Source organism: Notothenia rossii, assembly GCF_949606895.1.
Source record: "Notothenia rossii genome assembly, chromosome: 6".
Taxonomy (NCBI): Eukaryota; Metazoa; Chordata; class Actinopteri; order Perciformes; family Nototheniidae; genus Notothenia; species Notothenia rossii.
The window spans coordinates 5,999,893-6,026,251 of record NC_136909.1 but is presented as its reverse complement, the minus strand read 5'-3'; the positions used below and the strand labels follow the sequence as shown (position 1 = coordinate 6,026,251).

The following is a 26,359-nucleotide window of genomic DNA, read 5'->3' as shown; positions in this document are numbered from 1 at the left end:
TACATCAACATGTGTCCCCTCTTCTCCATCAACATGTGTCCCCTCTTCTTCATGTCTCTTCTCCATCAACATGTGTCCCCTCTTCTTCATGTCTCTTCTACATCAACATGTGTCCCCTCTTCTTCATGTCTCTTCTACATCAACATGTGTCCCCTCTTCTTCACGTCTCTTCTACATCAACATGTGTCCCCTCTTCTCCATCAACATGTGTCCCCTCTTCTTCATGTCTCTTCTACATCAACATCTGTCCCCTCTTCTTCACGTCTCTTCTACATCAACATGTGTCCCCTCTTCTCCATCAACATGTGTCCCCTCTTCTTCATGTCTCTTCTACATCAACATGTGTCCCCTCTTCTCCATGTCTCTTCTACATCAACATGTGTCCCCTCTTCTTCATGTCTCTTCTACATCAACATGTGTCCCCTCTTTTTCATATCTCTTCTACATCCACATGTGTCCCCTCTTCTTCATGTCTCTTCTACATCAACATGTGTCCCCTCTTATCCATGTCTCTTCTACATCAACATGTGTCCCCTCTTCTTCATGTCTCTTCTACATCAACATGTGTCCCCTCTTCTTCATGTCTCTTCTACATCAACATGTGTCCCTTCTTCTTCATGTCTCTTCTACATCAACATGTGTCCCCTCTTCTCCATGTCTCTTCTACATCTACATGTGTCCCCTCTTCTTCATGTCTCTTCTACATCAACATGTGTCCCCTCTTATCCATGTCTCTTCTACATCAACATGTGTCCCCTCTTCTTCATGTCTCTTCTACATCAACATGTGTCCCCTCTTCTTCATGTCTCTTCTACATCAACATGTGTCCCCTCTTCTCCATCAACATGTGTCCCCTCTTCTTCATGTCTCTTCTACATCAACATGTGTCCCCTCTTCTTCATGTCTCTTCTACATCAACATGTGTCCCCTCTTCTTCATGTCTCTTCTACATCAACATCTGTCCCCTCTTCTTCACGTCTCTTCTACATCAACATGTGTCCCCTCTTCTCCATCAACATGTGTCCCCTCTTCTTCATGTCTCTTCTACATCAACATGTGTCCCCTCTTCTCCATGTCTCTTCTACATCAACATGTGTCCCCTCTTCTTCATGTCTCTTCTACATCAACATGTGTCCCCTCTTTTTCATATCTCTTCTACATCCACATGTGTCCCCTCTTCTTCATGTCTCTTCTACATCAACATGTGTCCCCTCTTATCCATGTCTCTTCTACATCAACATGTGTCCCCTCTTCTTCATGTCTCTTCTACATCAACATGTGTCCCCTCTTCTCCATATCTCTTCTACATCAACATGTGTCCCCTCTTCTCCATGTCTCTTCTACATCAACATGTGTCCCCTCTTCTTCATGTCTCTTCTACATCAACATGTGTCCCCTCTTCTTCACGTCTCTTCTACATCAACATGTGTCCCCTCTTCTCCATCAACATGTGTCCCCTCTTCTTCATGTCTCTTCTACATCAACATGTGTCCCCTCTTCTCCATCAACATGTGTCCCCTCTTCTTCATGTCTCTTCTACATCAACATGTGTCCCCTCTTCTTCATGTCTCTTCTACATCAACATGTGTCCCCTCTTCTTCACGTCTCTTCTACATCAACATGTGTCCCCTCTTCTCCATCAACATGTGTCCCCTCTTCTTCATGTCTCTTCTACATCAACATCTGTCCCCTCTTCTACATCAACATGTGTCCCCTCTTCTCCATCAACATGTGTCCCCTCTTCTTCATGTCTCTTCTACATCAACATCTGTCCCCTCTTCTTCACGTCTCTTCTACATCAACATGTGTCCCCTCTTCTCCATCAACATGTGTCCCCTCTTCTTCATGTCTCTTCTACATCAACATGTGTCCCCTCTTCTCCATGTCTCTTCTACATCAACATGTGTCCCCTCTTCTTCATGTCTCTTCTACATCAACATGTGTCCCCTCTTTTTCATATCTCTTCTACATCCACATGTGTCCCCTCTTCTTCATGTCTCTTCTACATCAACATGTGTCCCCTCTTATCCATGTCTCTTCTACATCAACATGTGTCCCCTCTTCTTCATGTCTCTTCTACATCAACATGTGTCCCCTCTTCTTCATGTCTCTTCTACATCAACATGTGTCCCTTCTTCTTCATGTCTCTTCTACATCAACATGTGTCCCCTCTTCTCCATGTCTCTTCTACATCTACATGTGTCCCCTCTTCTTCATGTCTCTTCTACATCAACATGTGTCCCCTCTTATCCATGTCTCTTCTACATCAACATGTGTCCCCTCTTCTTCATGTCTCTTCTACATCAACATGTGTCCCCTCTTCTTCATGTCTCTTCTACATCAACATGTGTCCCCTCTTCTTCATGTCTCTTCTACATCAACATGTGTCCCCTCTTCTTCACGTCTCTTCTACATCAACATGTGTCCCCTCTTCTCCATCAACATGTGTCCCCTCTTCTTCATGTCTCTTCTACATCAACATGTGTCCCCTCTTCTCCATGTCTCTTCTACATCAACATGTGTCCCCTCTTCTCCATGTCTCTTCTACATCTACATGTGTCCCCTCTTCTTCATGTCTCTTCTACATCAACATGTGTCCCCTCTTCTTCATGTCTCTTCTACATCAACATGTGTCCCCTCTTCTTCATGTCTCTTCTACATCAACATGTGTCCCCTCTTCTTCATGTCTCTTCTACATCAACATGTGTCCCCTCTTCTTCATGTCTCTTCTACATCAACATGTGTCCCCTCTTCTTCATGTCTCTTCTACATCAACATGTGTCCCCTCTTCTTCATGTCTCTTCTACATCAACATGTGTCCCCTCTTCTTCATGTCTCTTCTACATCTACATGTGTCCCCTCTTCTTCATGTCTCTTCTACATCAACATGTGTCCCCTCTTCTTCATGTCTCTTCTACATCAACATGTGTCCCCTCTTCTTCATGTCTCTTCTACATCAACATGTGTCCCCTCTTCTTCATGTCTCTTCTACATCAACATGTGTCCCCTCTTCTTCATGTCTCTTCTACATCAACATGTGTCCCCTCTTCTTCATGTCTCTTCTACATCAACATGTGTCCCCTCTGTGGAAAGAGACTCTGAAAGTTTCAGGAACAAAGATTCTCTCTCTTTTTGATCCATTTCTATAAAAACCTGTCTGAAAATGAGCTGATCAGATTTTGGCCACTTTATGATGTCATAATGATGTTTTGGCTTGTGTAACCATTAGCCAATCACCAACCAAGGTAACCCCCCCCCCCCCCCTTATCACCTGAATCTCCTCCTAGAGCACCATTGAGTTCTTTGTAACCAAATGTCTCTCAGAGGGGCGTGGGGAGGGGCTCCTTATTTTCATCTAAAGTAACAGACAGAGAATCAGCACTTTGGAAACAGGGCTGAAACAGAGGGGATTATGGGTAATGCTGCAATAATCTGTTCGGTGTTTCAGCCAATCAGAGACAGGTTCTGTATATATCTGAGACCTGTGATATATTCTTGAAAAACAGTATCATACGGGACCTTTAATTAAGAGCAGCGATGCAGCCTCAACTGTTACTTATACGTGTACTTATTGCAATTTCTTGTGCTTTTTACAGCAAAAACTACGGGATTACAATTAAAGAGATGGACCAACCGCTGCTCATGCATCGCCCGAAGGAGAGGGCCAAGCCAGGAGGAAAGGTAGAAACTCTCTTTTGCCTCCCTTTACTTTTAACCAAATATTTATCCTTTTTCGGATCTTTCTCTGTAAACCCTAGAGATGTTTTTTTTCTTGAAAATCCCAGTAGATCAGCACTTCCTGAAATACCAACAACCACGTCACGTTCAAAGTCACTGAAATCACGTTTCTTCCCCGTTCTGATGCTCTTCACCAGGTCGTCTTCACCATGCCACCGTGCATTGAGTTGCTGCCATGTGATTGGCTGATTAGATTAGGTGTTAAAGCAGCAATGGAATAACAGAAACATAGGACCGAATGAACACCAGGAAAATACAAATATTAGTAAACATGTCAGATTCAATTCTAGGCTTTATTGTCAGTAGCTACAGTGTAGATAAAACAGATGAAGCTATAGTCCCAGGCTCCTCCAACAATGCAACACAATGTGTATATAGCACATCAAACTAATACAACCAATCAAATAGTTCAAGAAATAACAGAATGGAAATAAAATAGTGCAAGAGAACAATATGACCTTCATCAAAGTGTGAATATGTGCATGTATAGCAGGTTGTTTTTACAAGGGTTACATCGTTAAGCTTTGATTATTTCTGAAGTGCTTTGTGATTTAAACATTACAGGAACTCTTGCATCTGAATGCCATCTTGTGGCTACAATAGTTCATAGCAATGAGCATTTTTTAAGACGTGCCAGGACTAGAAAGACACAACATAATTAGGTTCATTAGGATTGTCATATCCAGCTGTTTAGATTGTATCCAATATGAGAAGCACTCTGTTTTTGCTTGAACAACCTGCTGTATCTGTACTTGTTATATACATGTAGAAATGAATACTATAGGTTATGATGATTCTAAGTTGTACCAAAATCTTAATATGTACCAGTGAAATATTCAAGGCTCAATATGTGTTAAAATGTAATTAAAATGTAATTTTGAATGAAGTTTTGTGAAGCTGGTGAGATATCCTGGCCTACAAATTTATTGTGCAGACTTAACACATATTGTTTGGTATACCCAGAAGTGGGTCGCGGACCCGTTTCGAGTGGGTCGCAGATGTGTGAGTGAAGGAAAAAAAACGTTTGAAGGCCCGATTTTCTAACCCTGTGCATGCAGTCGGCGTTGGACTGGAAGTACCGGAGACCATAAACGGTTTTGAAAACTTCTGTGACGTAGTGATCATCTTCTCAATAAAACATCTTTGCTGATGTTTTTGCTGAGTCTTCTGGCCAATCAGAATCAAGATTGTAGCCGGAAGTCCCCACGGAGAATAACTTTGCGGTAGAACTATTCTTTATACATCCATGGGTACAACTTCAGATAAAAATGAGCACATAATGAAATATGACCCCCGGTTTGATGATTGACAGGTCACAGAACAATGGAGGGTATCTACCCTTACCCACATTTTTAAAGTAAGCCACACAGACTCTCTCCTCTTTACTCTTCTCGCAGCAAGATGTCAGAACAAAGTGAAAAACAAACAATGGCATAAAATATTATTAATATGTCGGGTAGTAATAGATTTATTTATTTTCTTCTCAGAGTGTACCAGAATGCGTAGTTTGTTAATATTTCTAAAAATCTCCTGGGGGAGAATCCCACCAGACCCCCTGCTGGGGTTGGGTTTCCAGCATGTGTGCCTTTTTATGTTACAGTTCAGCTTTGATTCCATCATCTCATTAAACCTTATTTAAAGCATTCTTTAGTGAAGGGATATATGCACTGTACTTCACTTTAATTAATATTGTATGCTGAAAAGCGTATATTACAGCACGATTTTTTGTTGAATAGATTTGATTGGTTCAAAATTTCGGGTCGCGATTTATTGACAAAGGAAAAAGTGGGTCCCGAGGCCTGACCAGTTGAGAACCGCTGGACTATAGATCCTCTTAAGGCGAGACACGGCCGGCAAAAACATCGTTTTTCATGCACTTCAAGTCAATTTTGAGACGTTGTGCTATTTTGATTCCATAACATGTTTTCTTTCAGGCTTTATACACATTTAGGTGTTTATTTTACTATAGTTTGTCTATTTGCGTCTGCAGATTTCTCCTAAACTCACCAAAAGTTAGCATTCTCTGTCATCCGAGGTGGTAGCGCCATACGGCAATCTTTAAAGGTCGTTTTCTCAAAATGAGTTTTTTTTCTCCTATTCTGAGACATGGGACATTTCCACTTCAGTAGCCAGGGTTCCCGCGGGGTCTTAAATTTGATAATCTGAATTATATATATTAATATGACCAAAAAAATAAGAAAGGTCTTAAATATGATTTAGAAGGTCTTAAAAATGATTGGATTTGAAAGGTACTTCTGTGTTGAGATGGCGTCTAAATGTGTTTTGGGGGAAATGTCCGGGCTGCAAAGTAACCAGTACGGTAAGAGCCTTTCAGTTCCCCCCAACAATTTGTATTGAATTTAGTCAAAATGGAACCAGTAATCACTAACTTTGTTTCCCCCTGCCCCTTATCGGAGAACACCCAGCTAGTAACCTAGCAACCAAGCTTAAGCTAGCGGCAGTCAGAAACTCTTGTATCTTCGAATCTACTTACAAATAAATATGGGGAAGTGTAAGTTCAACCGTATTTGGTTGGAAAACCTCAAATGTAGTGCTTGGTTGAAACCAGTGGAGGGGAACGTGTTTGAAGCCCGCCAAACCTTTTGCAAATAAAATTAGCGTTTGTTTAGCTCATGTAGCGTTAGTAGCAAAACTAAATAATCGTTTATTTCTGATTATGTTCTTTTCGTAATTGTGGCAGGCCAAAATCGTAATTGCCATAAAAATACGATTAATTGCACAGCCCACAGACAGACAGACAGACAGACAGACAGACAGACAGACAGACAGACAGACAGACAGACAGACAGACAGACAGACAGACAGACAGACAGACAGACAGACAGACAGACAGACAGACAGACAGACAGACAGACAGACAGACAGACAGACAGACAGACAGACAGACAGACAGACAGACAGACAGACAGACAGACAGACAGACAGACAGACAGACAGACAGACAGACAGACAGACAGACAGACAGACAGACAGACAGACAGACAGACAGACAGACAGACAGACAGACAGACAGACAGACAGACAGACAGACAGACAGACAGACAGACAGACAGACAGACAGACAGACAGACAGACAGACAGACAGACAGACAGACAGACAGACAGACAGACAGACAGACAGACAGACAGACAGACAGACAGACAGACAGACAGACAGACAGACAGACAGACAGACAGACAGACAGACAGACAGACAGACAGACAGACAGACAGACAGACAGACAGACAGACAGACAGACAGACAGACAGACAGACAGACAGACAGACAGACAGACAGACAGACAGACAGACAGACAGACAGACAGACAGACAGACAGACAGACAGACAGACAGACAGACAGACAGACAGACAGACAGACAGACAGACAGACAGACAGACAGACAGACAGACAGACAGACAGACAGACAGACAGACAGACAGACAGACAGACAGACAGACAGACAGACAGACAGACAGACAGACAGACAGACAGACAGACAGACAGACAGACAGACAGACAGACAGACAGACAGACAGACAGACAGACAGACAGACAGACAGACAGACAGACAGACAGACAGACAGACAGACAGACAGACAGACAGACAGACAGACAGACAGACAGACAGAGTTCTGTACTGTTATGCTGTTATGTTCAGTCATTGTTCTTATGTTGAACATGAATACATTTACTTTATGGGACGTGTTTCTTCTTTCATAGCATTTTTCCTTCATACTTTCTTGCCGTGAAATAGGTCTCAAACTCTATTCAAAGTGGTCTTAAAAAGTCTTAAATTTGAGTTGGCGAAACCTGCAGGAACCCTGAGTAGCACTTACACCAAACCTTCCAGTTATATCCCTATCAATGTTCTGAAGGTTTTTGAAGAAGGGTTTGTTCATATATCATTCATAGCCTGAATTATATAACATTTTATACCTAAAAACATGGCAAAAATTGATTATGTAGGGCTGTTGACAGTATTTTTGGATTTATGGAGTGATAAAAAGAGATATCCAAAATCCCTTCTGTGGGGGAAACTTCTGAAGCAATTGGAAACAGGACTCAGAGAGGCACGAGGAGAGCTGGAGCTTTGATGGCAAACACTGGTGGTTTATTTGGAGTTACGGCCGGAGAATTCACAAGACAGGTGGAGTGTCACGAGTTCACACAGCGGTTGCCAAACCAATTCTGAAGAAGTCTTTCTGCAGCTCGAGGTTTTAACTAGTTTGCAGTGTAATAATCAACATTCTTTATCAGCGAGACTAAACAGTTATGGACCCTGAATCTAACTAGAGCTCTCGTCCATAGGAAAGAATGTTCGCTAGGGAACCTACGTCCCTGAATAATAATCTCATGTCAGCTTGTGCTCGGTGATAAGCTGACATCAACAATGCACCCAAGCTCCTCCTCCTTAAGAGAGATAGCAGCGATACCCAAGGCCGTGGACCTATGCCATGGGAAAAGAGACAGTGAGAGGAGAAAACGATGAACTGTGTCGAAGGTTGAATACCTAAGCAAATGATCCCCGAACACCTTCTGTAAACACTTTAGATTCTAATATGACTACAAAATGAAACAAGAATTTTGAACCTGACTTTATCCAATGTTCAGATTTGTGTTCCTGAAATGTGTTCAAGTGTGCGCATATTTAATGAGATAATGGCTCATTTGCATATTTAAACATGCTATTTCAGAAAACCTGTAATACAAAAAACAATTGTCTTAATGTTAGAAATTAACTGGAGAAATGTCTTGCTGATATCTTTAAGTTAAAAAAAGTACCCTATTCACCTGTAATGTCTCGCCTTCATATATTTTGTATATAACAAACTCATCCAATATCGCAATGGCAATAACGGTCAAAATACATGCGAATATCTCATAATTTCTTAATGGTAAAGAAGGAAATGTAATAACAAATATGTCGGAGGACAGGTAACTTCCTGTGTTAACTTTAATATTAAAATGTTTATTGCAGCAAATCATCACTGGAGAGATTCTCCTGGTGCCGGAGCTTTCCTTCATGACGGGAATCCCAGACAAAATGAGGAAGGACTTCAGAGCCATGAAGGTACATGTGATGGTCTTTACTTTCTTTTATAATATATTATGTTAGACAGGATGTATAGCTTTGTTATGATTATTAGATATTAGTTCAAATACTTTATTTATCTTTGGGGAAGCTAGGTTTGTGACTTCATTTTGGAATAAAATAGTGAAAATATGATCAATATAATAAGTTTAATAGAAAGGAGAGCATTGTACTTCAATATGTAACCACGATAGATACATATAAATGTGGATATTACAATGCAAACAGTGGTGTATAATAGGGGTGTCACGGTTCACAGCATTCACGGTTCGGTATGTACCTCGGTTTGGGGGTCACGGTTCGGTACGGGTTCGGTACAACAAGAAAAGGCAACAAAAAAAAGTCCCAAATGCATAATTCCAGGTTTGTTTTTTATTTATTTTTGAAAAGTTTCAGTTTAAAAAAATCATCATTAGCATACCGCACCGCTGTCGAACAACGCAGCCACACCGTCCTCGTCCGATCCACCACCAGGTGGGTTCTAGCTCCTGCGTGTTATCTGAACTCGCAAAATTAACTTTTCTTCTTCTTGTATTTTGTTCGTTTTGTTGTGTTTCTTCTTCTTCATCATCTGTTGTTTAAGGGCGGCTGGCAAACAGCTTTTAGGCGCAATACCGCCCCCTGGATTATATATAGTGTAGTGGATACTGCCCTGAATGACAGACTTTTTTCCCACTCGTAAAAAAAAGGCGTATTCGCCGTTTGACTGCATGCACCGAACCGTGACGTCCGAACCGTGACGTACGGGACGAATACGGATACCGTTACACCCCTACTGTATAAGTATTAATAGATATCAGGGTTTTTTTCTGTGTTACTGTGGCGCTGATCTTGTATAAGATGTATAACAATTCCCACGAGAACATGACGCCCGTAAACAAGATGGCGCCACGGACGTAAACAACAACATGACGTCGGAGCTCCGTAAAAACAAAGCTGTCGTCTGACGCTCTGTTTCGACACCATTCTCCTATTTTAGGAATACCGAAATAGAAATCATCTACCAAAACACACATTGCCTTACTTTTTGTGTTAAGTTTATACATCTATATATAATAATATGTTTCATGTTTGTTAGGACCTGACCATGCACATCAATGTGAGCGGAGAGCAGCACACGCACGCCATAAAACAGCTTCTGAAGAACATCAGCACCAACCCTGAGAGTCAGAACGAGCTGAGCCGCTGGGGCCTGGACCTCGACTCCAATATCATCTTGGTCAGTTTATATATTAGAAAAGTATCACAGGTCCCCGGCTTGAGCTTCAATCTCAGGATCCATGTATCTGTGATCCTCTCCAGAATGGAAGTAGTCATCACATACAGAGCATCAACTAGTTCCTGAACAGTGTCCTTCACATGCTGATATCCAAGAGAGGGAGTTACACAGTCACAAGATGGAGAATTATAATTTTTGTTATTTTTTTTTATTATGTATTTTTCTCGAATCCGGAAAATTCTGACTTTTTCCTAGAAATTCTGACTTTTTCCTTAAAAACTCAAAAATTTGACTCTTTTCTTTAAATTCTGACTTTTTCCTAAAAATTCTGACTTTTTCCTAGAAATTCTGAATTTTTCCTTAAAAACTAAAAATTCTGACTTTTTCCTAGAAAATCTGACTTTTTCCTTAAAAACTCATTCTTACTTTTTCTCAAAATTCTTACTTTTTCCTTAAAAACTCAAAATTCTGACTTTTTTATCAAAATTCTGACTTTTTCTCAAAATCTCAAAATTCTTACTTTTTCTCAAAATCTCAAAATTCTTACTTTTTCTCAAAATCTCAAAATTCTTACTTTTTCCTTAAAATTCTTACTTTTTCCTTAAAAACTCAAATTCTGACTTTTTATCAAAATTCTTACTTTTTCTCAAAATCTCAAAGTTCTTACTTTTTCTGAACACTTAAAAATGTTAATCACTGGTCCCTGTCTTGAGCTTCAATCTCTGGATGCATGTATCTGTGATCCTCTCCAGAATGGAAGTAGTCATCACATACAGAGCATCAACTAGTTCCTGAACAGTGTCCTTCACATGCTGATATCCAAGAGAGGGAGTTACACAGTCACAAGATGGAGGAATAGAAAGCAGTATTCAATGTTTACTTCAGATTAGCTCCACGTCAGAAATGAGCATGCTTGTCATATGTCTCTCTCCATAGAGGCTGAATCATCATGTTAATCACATAGCTATCATATGCCTCAAACAGTCCTGATGCTCTTCTAGGTAATCACACATGCTGTCATGTTCACAGCTACAGTTGGGATACCTTTGATATCAAGTTACTCTCAGATTGGAAGAGGACATTCAGTGTTTTCCCTACACTACAATACAATACAATACAAAAGGGCTTTATTGGCATGACCACATTTTAAACATAGTATTGCCAAAGCATTCTACACAAGGCGTTATAACGGAACAAAACATAAATATCAACAATACATGTGGCATAACACAAAACATACTGTATATGCCAACAACGAGCGAACACGAATACATATTAGTATATCAATAAAAAGTGTTATATCAACATTTCATACTTCAAAGAATATTTTATATATACAGTACCAGTAAAAAGTTTGGACACACCTTCTCATTCAAAGGTTTTTATTTGTTTTAATTATGTTATACATTGTAGGTTAATGCTGAACACATCACAACTATGAAAGAGTACATGTGGAATTATGTAGTAAACAAAAAAGTGTTAAACAAACTATTTTTTATCCCATTTCATGTTTGCTTCAAAATGTACAAACACAAGAAAAAGACACTGAATGCATGTGTTGCTTTTTACACTTCAGGTGATCCTTGGCCGCTTTCTTTTTTGTATTTATTGACATTAATTTAGACATTTGTTCTCTCTCTCGTCAGACTAAAGCCAGAGTTCTTCCCATGGAGACCATCTGTCTGCAGTCCAACTCTTTCACCTGCGGCTCCGATGTCTCCTGGTCCAGAGAGATCGGCAGGGATCGTTCAATCAGCTCAGTGAGTGTTAGAAACAAATCTCTGCTGCTGTCTCCTCTTCGTTTGTGATTCATAGAAGTTAGCGTTGGTGCAACATCTAAAAACTGGGAGAGATGGATTCAAGTGGATACCATTGAAATCAAAGTACTCTAACATGCACTTTAGAGAGTTTAAAAGGTCTTAATTCCCTCATATTTTCCATTGCAGTGAAAACATCTGCTTCAATTAACTGTCTTTATTGAAGTTTCTCTCTAAAAACACACTTTACAAGATTACATATGAACTAGGGCTGTCAAACGATTAACATTTTTAATCAGATTAATCACAAATTAAAAAAAATTAATCAGATTAATCACCATTCGAACTATGTCCAAAATATGCCATTTCTTTATGTATATTGTTGTGGGAATGGAAAGATAAATGAAAGAAGGCGGATATATCCATTTAACATACAGTATGTTTATTATAACATTGTTCTGTGTGTCAAAATGAAAGACAGCCCACACACCTATCAATCATCAAACCGTGGGGTCTTATTTTATTACGTGTTGATTTCTATCAACACGTAATGTTGTATCGATGTATATAGAGATGTACTACAGCTAAAGTATTCTCCGTCAGGACTTCCTGCAACAACACCACGCTGTTATCTTGATTCTGATTGGCCAGAAGACATTATCAAAGATGTTCTATTGAGAGGACGATTAGGGATGTCCCGATCACCTTTTTTTGCTTCCGATCATTTGATTTTGACAATTTGCCGATACCGATTTTTCCCGATCCGATCTTTATGCAATGCATTAAGAGAAAAAAAAGCATTCAAGTTGTCCCTTAAGGTTATTTTTTTATTTAAATTTGATATTCTATCCAACATGGATATAGCTTCTTTCTTTCACAGCAGCATTGGATCAGTTCAGTTGTGCAGCATTGGATCAAAACAAAATCAAGCTTGTCAGTACTCGTTAGCTTACTGCTACTATTAGACACTGCGTCCACTCTGTTGCCAGATTTGAGAGAAATAAGAAACCAGGTCTATGAAAACAAGCCCCAAAGAAGCAACACATACATGATGTTGTGTCATTTGAAACCAAAACTAAGGCCTAAGGATGACCTTAAGACTTGAACATGGTCATTTTTGTTTTGTAACATTGAATAAAAATTTTTTGGAAAAGTATTTATTAAAAAAAAAAAAAAAAATCCCGATCCCAGATTTCCCCCTCCCGATTCCGATCTTTTGAAAATTACGTGATCGGATCGGGACATCTCTAAAGACGATCACTACGTGTCAAAAGTTTTCAAAACCGTTTCTAGTCTTCGGTATTTCCAGACAAGTGGCTGCTGAAATCAATCTCACTAACTGCTGTCTGTGTGATTTACTCCGCGCGAGTTGGCGGACTTTATTTTGCTTACTTTAACATCACTTTTCATGGTGGGGCTAAGCCATTTCTTGGTATGGCTGTAGCCTACCCCAGCCATACCCTGGCGCTGCCACTGGTGGGATGTATGTAAAAATACAAATAATTATACATAATAATAATAATAATAATAGATACATAGCCACAGACACAGTTACATTTTACTTTATAATACTGAGATAATTTTTTAACAACCTTTTGAAATGTACTTCAGAATTTTCCTGAATGATGTTGACGGGTAATGAGTTCCAGCTGACCATGGCTCTGTAACTGACTCTTTTCTGTCTCATATTTGATTTAGATTTGGGTAATACAAACCTTCCTTCTATTGTATGTCGTGTTTGATAGTTATGTTGTGCATACTGCGCTATAAACCGTTGTGATAATATTTGTGGTGAGTGAGTCACTGTAATATTTCTTACAAAATGTAATAAAATATAAGTTGACCTCTGTCTGACACTTAACCATTTCAGTGTCTCCAGCATTTAATTTACAACTTATATTGTGCTACTTGTAGTTTGTTTAAAACTTTTTCTGCAGCACTAGACCAAATAACCAAACAATAATCAAGCTGCGACAGAACCGAAACATCCAGAACTTGTCTACTTCCATTGACATCCATTGGCAAGTGTGTCACTTGACAATTATTTTTACAAGTGACACACCCCTTCCCATTTTACATACAACATTATCAATTTGTTTAGACCAAGATAATTTCTGATCCAGGGTTATAGTAAGACCTGTTCTGTATTATCCACAAATATGTATGTTTTGATTTGTGATTTTACAGAAGGCTTACAGAGAATATTGTATTGTCTATGATTGTATACAAGAAAAAAAGAATTTCAAAAAAAAGATAATTCCCTCTAATACCGGGAGTGGTATTGCAATTATAATATCAACAATGTCCAACACACATTATTCATCCTGAGACCATGAATGGCTGCTGTATTTCTGTGTTTCTTCACTAACCGTCTCGCTCTCAGATCCCACTGAACATCTGGGCCATCTTTTACCAAAACAATTATTATATTTCATTCTGGCAAGTTTCAGAAATGTATTCAACATCCTCAATAAACTCCAAAATGGTCAAGTCATTTTTTAGCTATTGTCTGCATATTGCTAATTAACACAACTTATGCTAATTGTGCAAAGTGCCCAACATGTGCAGGTTAGCATCCGGCTGTTTCGATGTGCTGGCGAGCCGTACTTTACCTTTCTAACATAAAACTTTGGGGTTCTCAACATTTCTGGGTTCACAGTGCTGACAGGTAGACTAATAAACAAAAACGGCAAGAAAAAAAAGTTTAACTATTTAATAATAACACTCAATAAAGAGCTCCAACACACACATTATCCTGAGCCTGTGAATGGCTGCTGTATTTCTGTGTTTCTTCACTAACTGACTGTCTCTCTCTCAGATCCCACTGAACATCTGGGCCATCTTCTACCCTCGCCGCTGTGCAGAGCAGGTGGAGGAGCTCGTCTCCGTCTTCAACAAAGTGGCCGGTCCCATCGGGATGAAGCTGGCGCGACCGATCCACGTGGAGCTGAAGGACGACCGCGTCGAGACCTACGTCAAAAGCATCCACTCTCAGCTCACCAGCGAGGTACGAAAAAAACTTTGACAAATGCTATCTGTAGTGGCCAAAACTAAAATGTCACCTATTATGCAAAATCCACTCGTTCATGTCTCTTCTACATCAACATGTGTCCCCTCTGTGGAAAGATTCTGTCCTGATCCATAAAAACCTGTCTGAAAATGAGCTGATCAGATTTTGGCCACTTTATGATGTCATAACGATGTGTTGGCTTGTGTAACCATTAGCCAATCAGCAACCGAGGTAACCCCCCCCCCCTTATCACCTGAACCTCCTCCTAGAGCACCATTGAGTTCTTTGTAACCAAATCTCTCTCAGAGGGGCGTGGGGAGGGGCTCCTTATTCTCATCTAAAGTAACAGACAGAGAATCAGCACTTTGGAAACAGGGCTGAAACAGAGGGGATTATGGGTAATGCTGCAATGATCGGTTTGGTGTTTCCATATTGCAATTGTTTGATTAATTGTGTAGTTAGAATAAGTATTTCAGACATTGAGGATGCTTGTTTCAAATGAGAGTAACTGCCAGCATTTTGAAATAGAAATACCTGTCTTACCTCACCTCTGCATAAATACATATAAATGAACTAATGCAAGAGAAATCCAGTTCATTGAATGGCTCTTGCTGTGATTGAATTTCCGTTTCTTGTGTCCAGCCCAACATGCAGCTGGTGGTGTTCATCATGGTGGGAAACAGAGAGGATCTGTACAGCGCCATCAAGAAGCTCTGCTGTGTCAGAAGCCCCATCCCATCTCAGGTGTGTTTCCATGTTCCAAGTGGTTCTGCAAAGCTGGTCTAGATTAGAAAAATATAATGTCGTCTAAAATGTTGTTCTCGTAGGCCATCAATATCCGGACGATTTCCCAGCCGCTGAAGTTGAAGAGTGTGGCCCAAAAGATTCTCCTGCAGATAAACAGCAAGTTGGGAGGAGAGCTGTGGACGGTCAATGTCCCTCTGGTGAGTTTTTGTATTTATGCTTAAAATATCTATGAAGAGAATCAGGAAGAGAACACCTTATCTAGTTGTGCTCAATAGTTTGGGGGAACCATCGTAATTGTGATTGTCCTGAACAACAAAGTAACTTTACTCAAATACTGTACTTAGATAAAGTCTCAATCTCCACTATGTCTTGGAAGCCAATGTTGTGCTGTTTACTCCACGAAATACATATACATACAGATTTAGATTATTAGCTCATACAAAATAACAATTTTTAAATAAACATTGGGATATCATGATAGGTTAAGATATCCATCAGCTGTATATAGTATTTAAATACATATTTTCCAGAATTTTGAACCTGGCTTTATCCAAAGTTCAGATTTCGATTCCTGAAATGTCTTAAAATATGCACATATTTAATGAGATAATGGCTAATTTGCATATTTAAACATGCTATTTCAGAAAACTTGTAATACAAAAAAAAATTGCCTTATTGTAAGTAATTAACTGGAGAAATGTCTAGCTGATACCTTTAAGTTAAAAAAAATACCCTATTCACCTGTGGTGTCTCGCCTTAATGCATCAGTAATTAGATATAGGAGTTTCACATAGGCCTTTATTCAATACCCATACTTTTACTAAAGTAAGATTATGAATGCAGGACTTCTACTTGTGACAGAGTATTTTTAAAATGTTGTATTGCTACTTGTTTATCACACAGTGCTTTGTCTCAGAAAATTAACTACTAGGCAATCCACCAGAGCTTACGTTGCCATGTAAAAAAGCTAGGTGAGGTTCAGGGTCATATTAATGTTCAAAGAGTAGTTTATATATGAATGCTTTTAGGACTGCCATTGGTCATGTCGCGGAAACATTTAAACAGTTCAGGTCACATGGGAGCACAGGCAGGTTTGATGACATCACATAACATTGCATTATTACCAGCTATTTGTAAGCGGTTGATTAATGTTACATTTGTACTAATACTCTATTTATATGTACATTTAATTGCTAAGCATGTAATGGCGCATTTCCACTACAGCGCGTAGCACGGTTTAAGCGTGCCGTGCCAAACCCGGCCCGTTTTTTGTTGCGTTTCTACTCGGCGTAGTTCCGGCTAACGGGTACTTTTTCACAGTTTTTTGGGCCTCCAAAATCGAGGTTCTTTCCGGGCTGAGTCGGGCTGAGTATGCTAAACTAGTGAGAGAATCGCTGGCTCGGGGGCTACAACTACAACAAGATGAACATATTTGACCGTGATTTAATTGTAATACACGTTTCAAAATGATGCCGAAGTAACAACACACTGATACCGGATAGTAAAAACCATGAATTAATGCTTTGACAAGTCTGCAGACAGACGGCAGGCGAAGAACCTTTTAAAATGCGTGTTTTCTGAATGGAGATCGGCTAAGCTAACGCCGTATATGCTCCGACCGTCCACACTCACAACAACGGCCTACAGACATAAATAAACCAGCGACTGTATTCTCCATGACACAGACAGTCTGTGGTTTGGACTTGTTTCACTTTTGTCTAGTTTCTGAACAAATATGAGGAGCTGTGAGCTCTGAGGGCTAAGAGCTAACGGCTGATGTTGGTTTTCTGTGGTTCTCATTGAAGATGACGCCAAGGCTCCGCCTACACTGCGTTACCATAGTTACTGCCCCCTCTACTAAACTGTAATGGAAACGCAGCATAAAGTGAGCCTGGCCTACAAAGGCCTAACTATACCGTGCTAAGCCGTGCGAGGCCCTGCAGTGGAAACGCGCCATAAGATACATCGCTTAGATAAATGATAGCCTTAGACTGCACACATTTTCAATCAGAGGAACTTAGTGGTTCGTCCTAGGATCTGATACCTGTTAGATCGTTACTAAAAATGTCCCGTAAATGTCCTGTAAAAGGATCTCTAGAGAAGAGAAGGAACCTTGAGTAACATTGGAAGAGCATTCCGGAGATGTTGTTTATCATTTTAACCAGTTAAGCCCCGAGCCTGTTTCCCAGGGCTCAGGCTTCAGATCAAATGACCAGATCTTCCCTTCGAAAAGGGGTAAATTAATCATCTTTTTTCTCAAAGCAATGATAAACATGTGAGTTGGATGTAGTAAAGTCAGAATCAATACAGAATGAAGGGATAGTAGACTAAAAGCTTTAGGAATCCAAACTATAACATATAAGTACCCTGTATCCAGATTGATGCAAAAAAAAGTGACATTTTACCTTTTTAGAGAGATTTAGAAAAAAAAAAAACACTTCTGGGGTCATTTGGGTGAATTTGAATTAGGCTTGGGCGGTATCATTTTTTTCATACTGTCATACCTTGCTGACATCATATCGTGGTATACGGTATATGACGGTATGACTTGGGTCGACTTGAGTGAGGTGGCGTTCGGCGGCAAATAGATGTTTCGAACGGTATATTATATGTTCGGTGTAAAATGCAGCCCGAGCCGGGAGACGCTCGCAAAGTGCCGCGACGTGCGCGCAAGTGCAAAACAAGGGCTTTGAGATCGGATACAGGACGCGTTTGTAGATGTCCGACGTTGTTTCCATTGTGAGCTAAGTTAACAATATATCATCATACATAAACATTTTCCGGGAGTAAATACTTGACTTATTGAATAAAGTTTGCTATATTCACTAACTAGTTTGGAAATATTATTCCGTGCATGTGTTAAAAACCTTATTTCCATTTGATTCATTGGATTACTCGCGTGAATGTTTAGCACGTAAATGCTTTCGTTTTTAAAACCGTCCGACCTCGACGACAAAACCATCAACCAGTTGCATAGGATTAAAAAATGTCAACACTCACTCACCCCGTCTTAAACATTCCCAAAGAAGTGCCTCTGTCTCTCGTTGTGCTGGATGAAGTGGTGACGAGTAAACCCAAAATAGTCCCAAACAGGCGCAGAGGCATTTTTCTTTTTTACTAGTTGTCCGAGTTAGGGGCCGGCAAATGCTGCCGCCATCTTGCTCAGCTCAGCTCTTTGCTGAGCTCTGAGAGCGGGAAAGACGGACTGCCCTCCCCTGCCCTCTGCTGGCGCGTGCTGTGTATTACAACCAATGTGTTCCCTATCAAAACTCTGTGTCAGTGTAATAGAATGAAACGCATCTGTGATTTGACGCACAGTCTGTGACGTCACGGTATTGAAAATCATACCGACGGTATTTCGAAATACCCTGGTATACCGTCATACCGCCCAAGCCTAATTTGAATATATATCTGGCCCCCCTTGGTCGATTTTGATGATTGACACCTCTTTTGAACCGTTAGAGCCATTAGAATGGAGGGGAAGTTCCTAAAAATCCATCTAAACATTACCCATTGGTGAATGAGTGATGCGTAGCCAGAATGCCCCGGAACCGGAAGCTGTCATACACTCTGAAAACTGAAAACTAGGTTATAGCCATAAATATGATGATGGATTATCAGTAATCATTTCAAAGTGACAGACACATTGGATTAACCTATGGATTATCCTTCAGCAGCGTTTTTATCGTTATAATGCCATTGAACACAACTTTTGATCAGAAACAGCAAAAGGTAAGAATATTTCCCGTTTATGCTCCGTAAAGCTACGTCGTGTGTTGTCTGTTTTCGAGTTTTGATCGCTCAGTGATGATACTTGTACTTCTAGAATCTGTGGAATCTCAGTTTGCTAGCTGATATCTTGTATCCGGTACCGGGGGCATGTGGCTTAACTGGTTAAATAGTGAGCAGTAAATGGGGAAATAATGAATCTTTATTTCACTTTTATAGAAACACTTGATGGTGGTGGGTGTTGACGTCCACCATGACACCAGCAAAGTTCATCAATCAGTCATGGGCTTTGTCGCAAGTCTGAACAGGTAAGGTGGTTTTTTTCTCAGTTGTTATTTATTCATATTGATTGTGTCGCACAATATCATGAGTTTATTTTGCGTTTTTTTCCACACATAATAAGACTCGCCGCTTTTAAAGTGGTAAAAAGTATTTTACAACATACATACAGTATAATATCTGCATATTAGTGGTTTAAATGTATTAGGTACAAGATATTATAAACATTTTGTGATTTTGCTGCTTATTTCCCAGCTCTTTGACCCGCTGGTACTCCAGAGTCACTTTCCAGTCTCCCACTGAAGAACTGATATATGGCTTCAGAGTGTGCTTACTGGCTGCACTACGGCAGTACTATGAAGTAAGTATTGCAAGCACACATTACATAAAACATTTGTAATTCAATCCCCCTTCTGAACCACACAGATAATCCCTCTTCTTCTCTGGTTTCCTTCTCTAGTGTCGTAAAACAAATATTCAATGGGGGTCAGGAGTGGCATGCATGTGTTAAATAAATAAAGCAATGGCCTTTAAAGAAACAATAACTTGAATCTCTGATGTGAATGCCCCATTAAAAACAAAAAAGCACACAGACTTTATAGTGATGCAGGGAAGAGTCTTATGACCCAGATACAAGTCAGTGTTTTATCACTTCCTGTCCCCTTGTCTCAATGGCTTTCTAAATGTGTTTTGTGTTCCTTTATAGCCCAACATTAGCCTCCTTTAGCTTAGCGGTGGTGAAGTGAAGTCATGTGACCGTTAGTGCTGCGTACCGGTACGCCGAACCGGTACTGGACTTGTAAAAAGTTTCGGTTCAAGTCCGGTTAAAACCGGAACGTCGGGAACCGGTACTTACGTATATTCTCCTTTTTGTTCTAAACCATCTAAAACCTTCCATAGATCGAGAAATTTGCGCTGAGAAAAGACGAAAAACATTGTTTTGGCTTCTGATATGGCGGCCATTACTGAACTCACGAAGTCTCGCAAAATATCGCAACTGCTCGCGAGATCTGTGTGACGTCAAGGGAAGCTGGCTTCGACATAGTGGACACTGACAGCGTGGGATGCTGGTTGCCATATTTGGTAGTGTAGCTAAGCTAACTCCTTTGTATGTATGGTGATATAGTGTCTGCCGAAAGAGCAACACTTCACCCAGACCAGGGGTCGGCAACCCGCGGCCCTTTAAGCCCTCTGCTCTGGCTCCCTTGAGCTTAGACAAAAATAAGAAGGATATAAAATAAAAGTATTTGTAGGACTATTTATATTTTGTTGCACGGTTGAAAATGTTTCGTATTTTGAGGTGATAATGTGACACATAAATAAAAAACAAAACGGTTTTAATTAGGTCAACTAAAATATGCGTCACATCCTGCTACGGTCCCACGCGAGCGCCTTTTCTTGGAGGTGCTCGCGCGGGGACCCCCGGCTCGATGAGCGAACTATGGATAAATCAAAGAAAAGTACCGAAGGAACACAGGATTTAATTCTGTGTGGACAGAGTTATATGCTTTCACAGCAAACGATGCTGGTTTACCGGTATGTTTGATATGTGGAGAGAAGTTGTCAACGGTGCTGCAGCCTTTACGTATCGAGGAACAACACGGAGAGGAAGACAGCTGACAATCTTCAGTCATAATTCAATGGGGTATGTAATTTATTTCAGAAAACACTTTTTGTTATATTCCATGGAATGCTCTTAACGTCCCGATAGCAATGAATATATTAAATGCTTTGACAATAAATACTTACAAAAATGAATCTCTGGAAGCCGTAGCGCTGTAAAAAGCACGACCAATCATTTTAGCCGACCCGGCTAAAATAACTGGATGGCCTACCTGCCTGTCAGCCTTTCATCTGTGCACAAACTTATCTCGTGGACTCATTGATGATGCGCGTTCGTGTGTGTTGGAGGAGGGAATCTGTAAGAAAGTCTGAAGGAAGAGGCCTATTTTTTCCGGTTGTGTATTTTCAAATTCTAGCGCACACGAGCTGGTTTCTCCATTCTTACCTACCCTACCTTTAACTCTTTTTAGGGTGCAGCTATATGTTTTATTTATTTCAAAGTGGGCCTATTTTAATAATATTTTTTTTCCTTCAAATGTGCAGAGGACTCCCCAAGTGCTGTGTTTAATTTATCTTAAAGTAGGCCTGTGTATTATTTGTAATTCTCCTTATAGGAGTTCTTTGTTTCTTATTAGAGGTTAACAGTTTTATATAATGTAATAAATAGCCTAATAAATGCAAAACAACTGTAGTTTTTGTCTGATATAACAATAAATACAACTTTATTAGCTATCAAGCTATGAAATATGTTTTGCGGCTCCAGGCAAAAATATTTTGGAGAAAAAGGAGCGAAATGGCTCTTTTGGTCAAAAAGGTTGCAGACCCCTGACCCAGACAATGTCAATATGCTGTTGTTCTTGAACAAGAACACATAGACTTGTACTCTTGCATATTGAGTCTTGTATGTACATCACTATGTATGTAGTTGTGTTGTGTAGTTAGTAACACATGTAGAGTTCTAGAAAAGACATGGTGTAGACACAAGTTGGAAGGGCGCACAATAAACCTGACGAGTTTGAATTTGAGTTGATTATGAGTTTATTTTCAATTGATAATTAGCTCACAATAAGTTCACTTTAGTTACTCACACAACTTGACACAAGTCCGGACTTATAAGTCCGGACCTGAACCTGAACCTCTGGACTTGAGTCCGGACCTGAACCTGAATGTGAGTCCAGGTACACAGCACTAGTGACCGTGCTGTAGTTCCTTTATAGCCCAACATTAGCCACCTTTAGCTTAGCGTGGTGACGTGAAGTCATGTGACCGTGCTGTAGTTCCTTTATAGCCCAACATTAGCCACCTTTAGCTTAGCGGTGGTGACGTGAAGTCATGTGACCGTGCTGTAGTTCCTTTATAGCCCAACATTAGCCTCCTTTAGCTTAGCGGTGGTGACGTGAAGTCATGTGACCGTGCTGTAGTTCCTTTATAGCCCAACATTAGCCTCCTTTAGCTTAGCGGTGGTGACGTGAAGTCATGTGACCGTGCTGTAGTTCCTTTATAGCCCAACATTAGCCTCCTTTAGCTTAGCGGTGGTGATGTGAAGTCATGTGACCGTGCTGTAGTTCTTTTATAGCCCAACATTAGCCACCTTTAGCTTAGCGTGGTGACGTGAAGTCATGTGACCGTGCTGTAGTTCCTTTATAGCCCAACATTAGCTTTTTACTTCAGAAATCATAAAGCGGTGTTAACTCTCTGGAGTCTAAGGGTATTTTCTCGATTTTTAGATGTTTTCTTAAATCACCTTTTAAATGTATTTCTTCTAACATGGCACCCCATGTGTTAGATATCAAAATGTTCAGGACAATCTCTGGTATTGCTATATATGCAAATTACTCACCTTAGAGCACTGTGTGATGAGATAAGTAGCTCAAAGCTTAACATTTGACATCCGATTTTCGGAAGATCGTCAAAACTCTTGTGAAAACACAAATGTACTCATGTGATCGAATTGTTTTGGTGTTTTAGATTTGGTTACCAAAGTCTTAGGATAACAAAAGTAGTGAAATATTTGAATTACACTGTATATAAATGTGTAATTCATGTCTAAAATGAAAATAAATTAATTCGAATTTTGAGTAAAACAGGTGTCTATCACTCTACTTTCACCACAGCAGGGACTGAGATACATTAGGACTGACTAATGACGTCATGTTACATACCAAGGTTCATGTGATGTGTACAAATACAAATTGAGCATTCAAACTTTTTATTCAACCAACAATTTATTATAAAATATGGTTTTTTCAACCAACTATTTATATAAATATAAGAAACTTGAAAATCTCACTATTTACAATATTGAACATCAGAACTTTCAACCAACTCTTCATTATAAATGTCAAGACAGTGTCAAGGTCTTTGTCTGTCTTCCAAAACAGTGGGTCTGGCTGCTGTGAAGATGAGGGTGATGGTGCATGGGCTTCTGTGTAGGTGGGGTGTACAAGTGCTATACGAGACCTCCACGAGACCTCCACGCTGGCTGGGTTGAAGGTGATGGCTGTGGTGGAGCCTTTGTGCTGAGGTGTATCTTGACCTGGTGGCAGCCGCAGAGGGAGGTGGAGGCAGCTGTAGTGATGCTGCTCTTCTGGTCCTTGGTGGTGATGGCTCTGGTGAAGGCCCTTGAGCCACGGTAGATCTTGACCTGGGGGCCGGCACAGATGGATTAGGCCCAGGCAGCTGTGAAACATCTCTGTAAAACAAATTAAAATGTAGGACAATAATTACTGCATTGAAATAAAGTTCAAGTAAAATGTTGCTCAAGCACAAATAACAATGCACACATAAAAAGAAAGTTTGGGAGGTTGGACAGGAGTCTCTCTCTCTCTCTCTCTCTCTCTCTCTCTCTCTCACTCACTCACTCACTCACTCACTCACTCACTCACTCACTCTCACACACACACACAAAATGGTATTTCCAGTTACTTTACATTCAGTATAAAATCACAGATATACATAGGCTACATCTGATTACAAAGTCTCATCTGTACAGGACGGTAAAATAATCACAGGCACACATCTATGACAGCCTCATCTGTACAGAACACTATGATACAATAATCGATGGCAAAAACATGTTTATAGCCACTGTAAATGTCTCCGTTGTGTGACGAATTAATGATTAATTCAATCTACACATGTAATCTCACTTTTACACACCAAAATAACGTTAACACAGAGTAAACGTTTGCTAATGGAGTCTATTTTGTCCCAAGAAAAAGTTCATGACTATCGATAAAAAATATATCAATAAACCTATTGTTACTTTTCGCGGTATTCCCCACACATTGCCAGTACACCATTACTGTAATATTTACACTTACCCATGTCCAAATGGATCCTTGTTGTTGTCTTTGTATTCTTCTTCTTCAGAAGAGTCGAAGACTTCAGGTTCTGAGGCTCTATCTTCACTGCTGCTAGCGAAAACAATCTTTAGCGAAGTCGGCGACTGTAACGTTTTAAGACATTTTCTGTCTCTCCCTTTCTCCTCACAGACGTAAACATTTATGGTTTTTTTTTACTTGGTGGGTAGGTCCTTAGTGATTTCTCGATGTCCATTGGTCATTTCAGACCATGATGGCTGCCGGCCACACCAATCCACCAATCCCACACAGTGTAAAGTCAAGCTGCTTTGAGCGGTCATATTGGCTGCTGTGCCCTGGTTACAGTCTCACAGGAGATACCGCTGGAAAGCTACACTTACAGCGATTCCACGGATTTCTGAATCATATTTCTACTCCTTGTAATCGAAGATATATGGTTAATTTATGTAAATGATGCACGTCCACCGACTCCAGAGGGTTAATATGTGGAGATTATACGGCTGAAAGAAACTTGTTAAGTATCATAAACATTGAGAATATCTTTCCTGCAATAACTCAAAATCACATAGAGAAATCCCAATTGCTTTTTGTGGAGGGAACCAGGGAGATGCTGCCTTCAGGGTCAGATTACAAAAATACATCTTCACTGCACCACTCTATTGCAATGGGATTTTTGTATTCAATCACCCACACAGCTTTGCTCTTTTCTGCTGTAACAAATGTAAATGTCCCCTCTGTGGGACGAATAAAGGTATTCTGATTCTCTGATTCTCTGATTCTGACGCACACACTTGTCCATGTTGTTTTGTACAGGTGAACCACAACCTGCCGGAGAAGATCGTGGTGTATCGCGATGGCGTGTCGGACGGTCAGATGAACATGGTGGAGCAGTACGAGATCCCACAGCTGATCAAATGCTTTGAGACTTTCCCCAGCTACGAGCCCAAGCTGGTGTTCATTGTGGTGCAGAAGCGCATCAACACCACCCTCTACGCCTTTTCTGGAAACAACGTGGCCACACCTCCACCTGGAACCATCCTGGATCACACCCTCACTCAGAAAGACTGGTCAGTGTTTTACAGGATGTCTGCAGCAAAACTCCAGATGTGCGAACACAGTAATCTTTCAAATGTCAATGCGTGGGTTGCATTTCTTGACACACCGTTGGTTTTTTTGTTTTCATCCAGCCGTAGGTTATTGGAATAGGGATTGGCGATATGGAGAAAATCAAACATCACAATATACCTGACGAAATGCCCTGTAATCGATATTAGACAGTGGACTTTTGGTATTTACACAATTTATGGTTCAAATAATATCATCTAATATGTGGATTATAGACTAAATGGTTAAAGACAAACAAGTAAGTTCGGAAAATGAATTCTCTTTCATGTTATGCAGCCTTAAAAACCAGGAAGCGACACTTGTCATGTTGCGATATGTAGTAGTTTATGACAGTATAGATGTAATATCATTATATATTGTCCAGCCCTGAATGTGTCCTTGTTACAAGCAAGCGCCACGTGCCTCAAAAAAGTGCATTAGTCATTTAAAAGTGCATGGTATTGTGACAGTAATCAACCTTGGTCAGTGTCTCAACCTGTGACCCGTTGAGTCGTTAAATTCTTTGGTTTACAAACAGAACAGAAAAACCTCGACAACATTTCAGAGAACATAGGATTAATTATTTCTAAAAGCAAACAGCAGAAGCTTCGGTAAGAATTCTTAATGTGTGTGAACAAGCAGCGAGGACACACACGGAGCATTCTCTCTAATTCATATCTGAATATAACGACCCAATAACTACTACGCAGGAAACGGAAACACCAAAAAATGTGCGCGTCAGTAGAAATCCCTCGCACACTACGCCTTCATCGTGAAATGAAAGCTTAAATTGATA

The 26,359-nt window shown here is 40.2% G+C and overlaps 1 protein-coding gene across 3 annotated transcripts in view; it reads left to right on the top strand.

Moving 5' to 3' along the window:
- piwil2 (piwi-like RNA-mediated gene silencing 2) overlaps positions 1–26,359 on the top strand; it is a 63,050-nt gene that overhangs the window by 31,775 nt on the left and 4,916 nt on the right. For all 3 annotated transcript variants that reach the window (XM_079690044.1, XM_079690043.1, XM_079690045.1), the window contains exons 13-22: positions 3,597–3,681; positions 8,719–8,811; positions 9,911–10,051; positions 11,698–11,811; positions 14,627–14,815; positions 15,461–15,562; positions 15,646–15,762; positions 19,514–19,602; positions 19,829–19,934; positions 25,273–25,526. In XM_079690044.1, the coding sequence (XP_079546170.1) occupies positions 3,597–3,681; positions 8,719–8,811; positions 9,911–10,051; positions 11,698–11,811; positions 14,627–14,815; positions 15,461–15,562; positions 15,646–15,762; positions 19,514–19,602; positions 19,829–19,934; positions 25,273–25,526 (1,290 nt within the window). The remainder of the gene's footprint in view (positions 1–3,596; positions 3,682–8,718; positions 8,812–9,910; positions 10,052–11,697; positions 11,812–14,626; positions 14,816–15,460; positions 15,563–15,645; positions 15,763–19,513; positions 19,603–19,828; positions 19,935–25,272; positions 25,527–26,359) is intronic.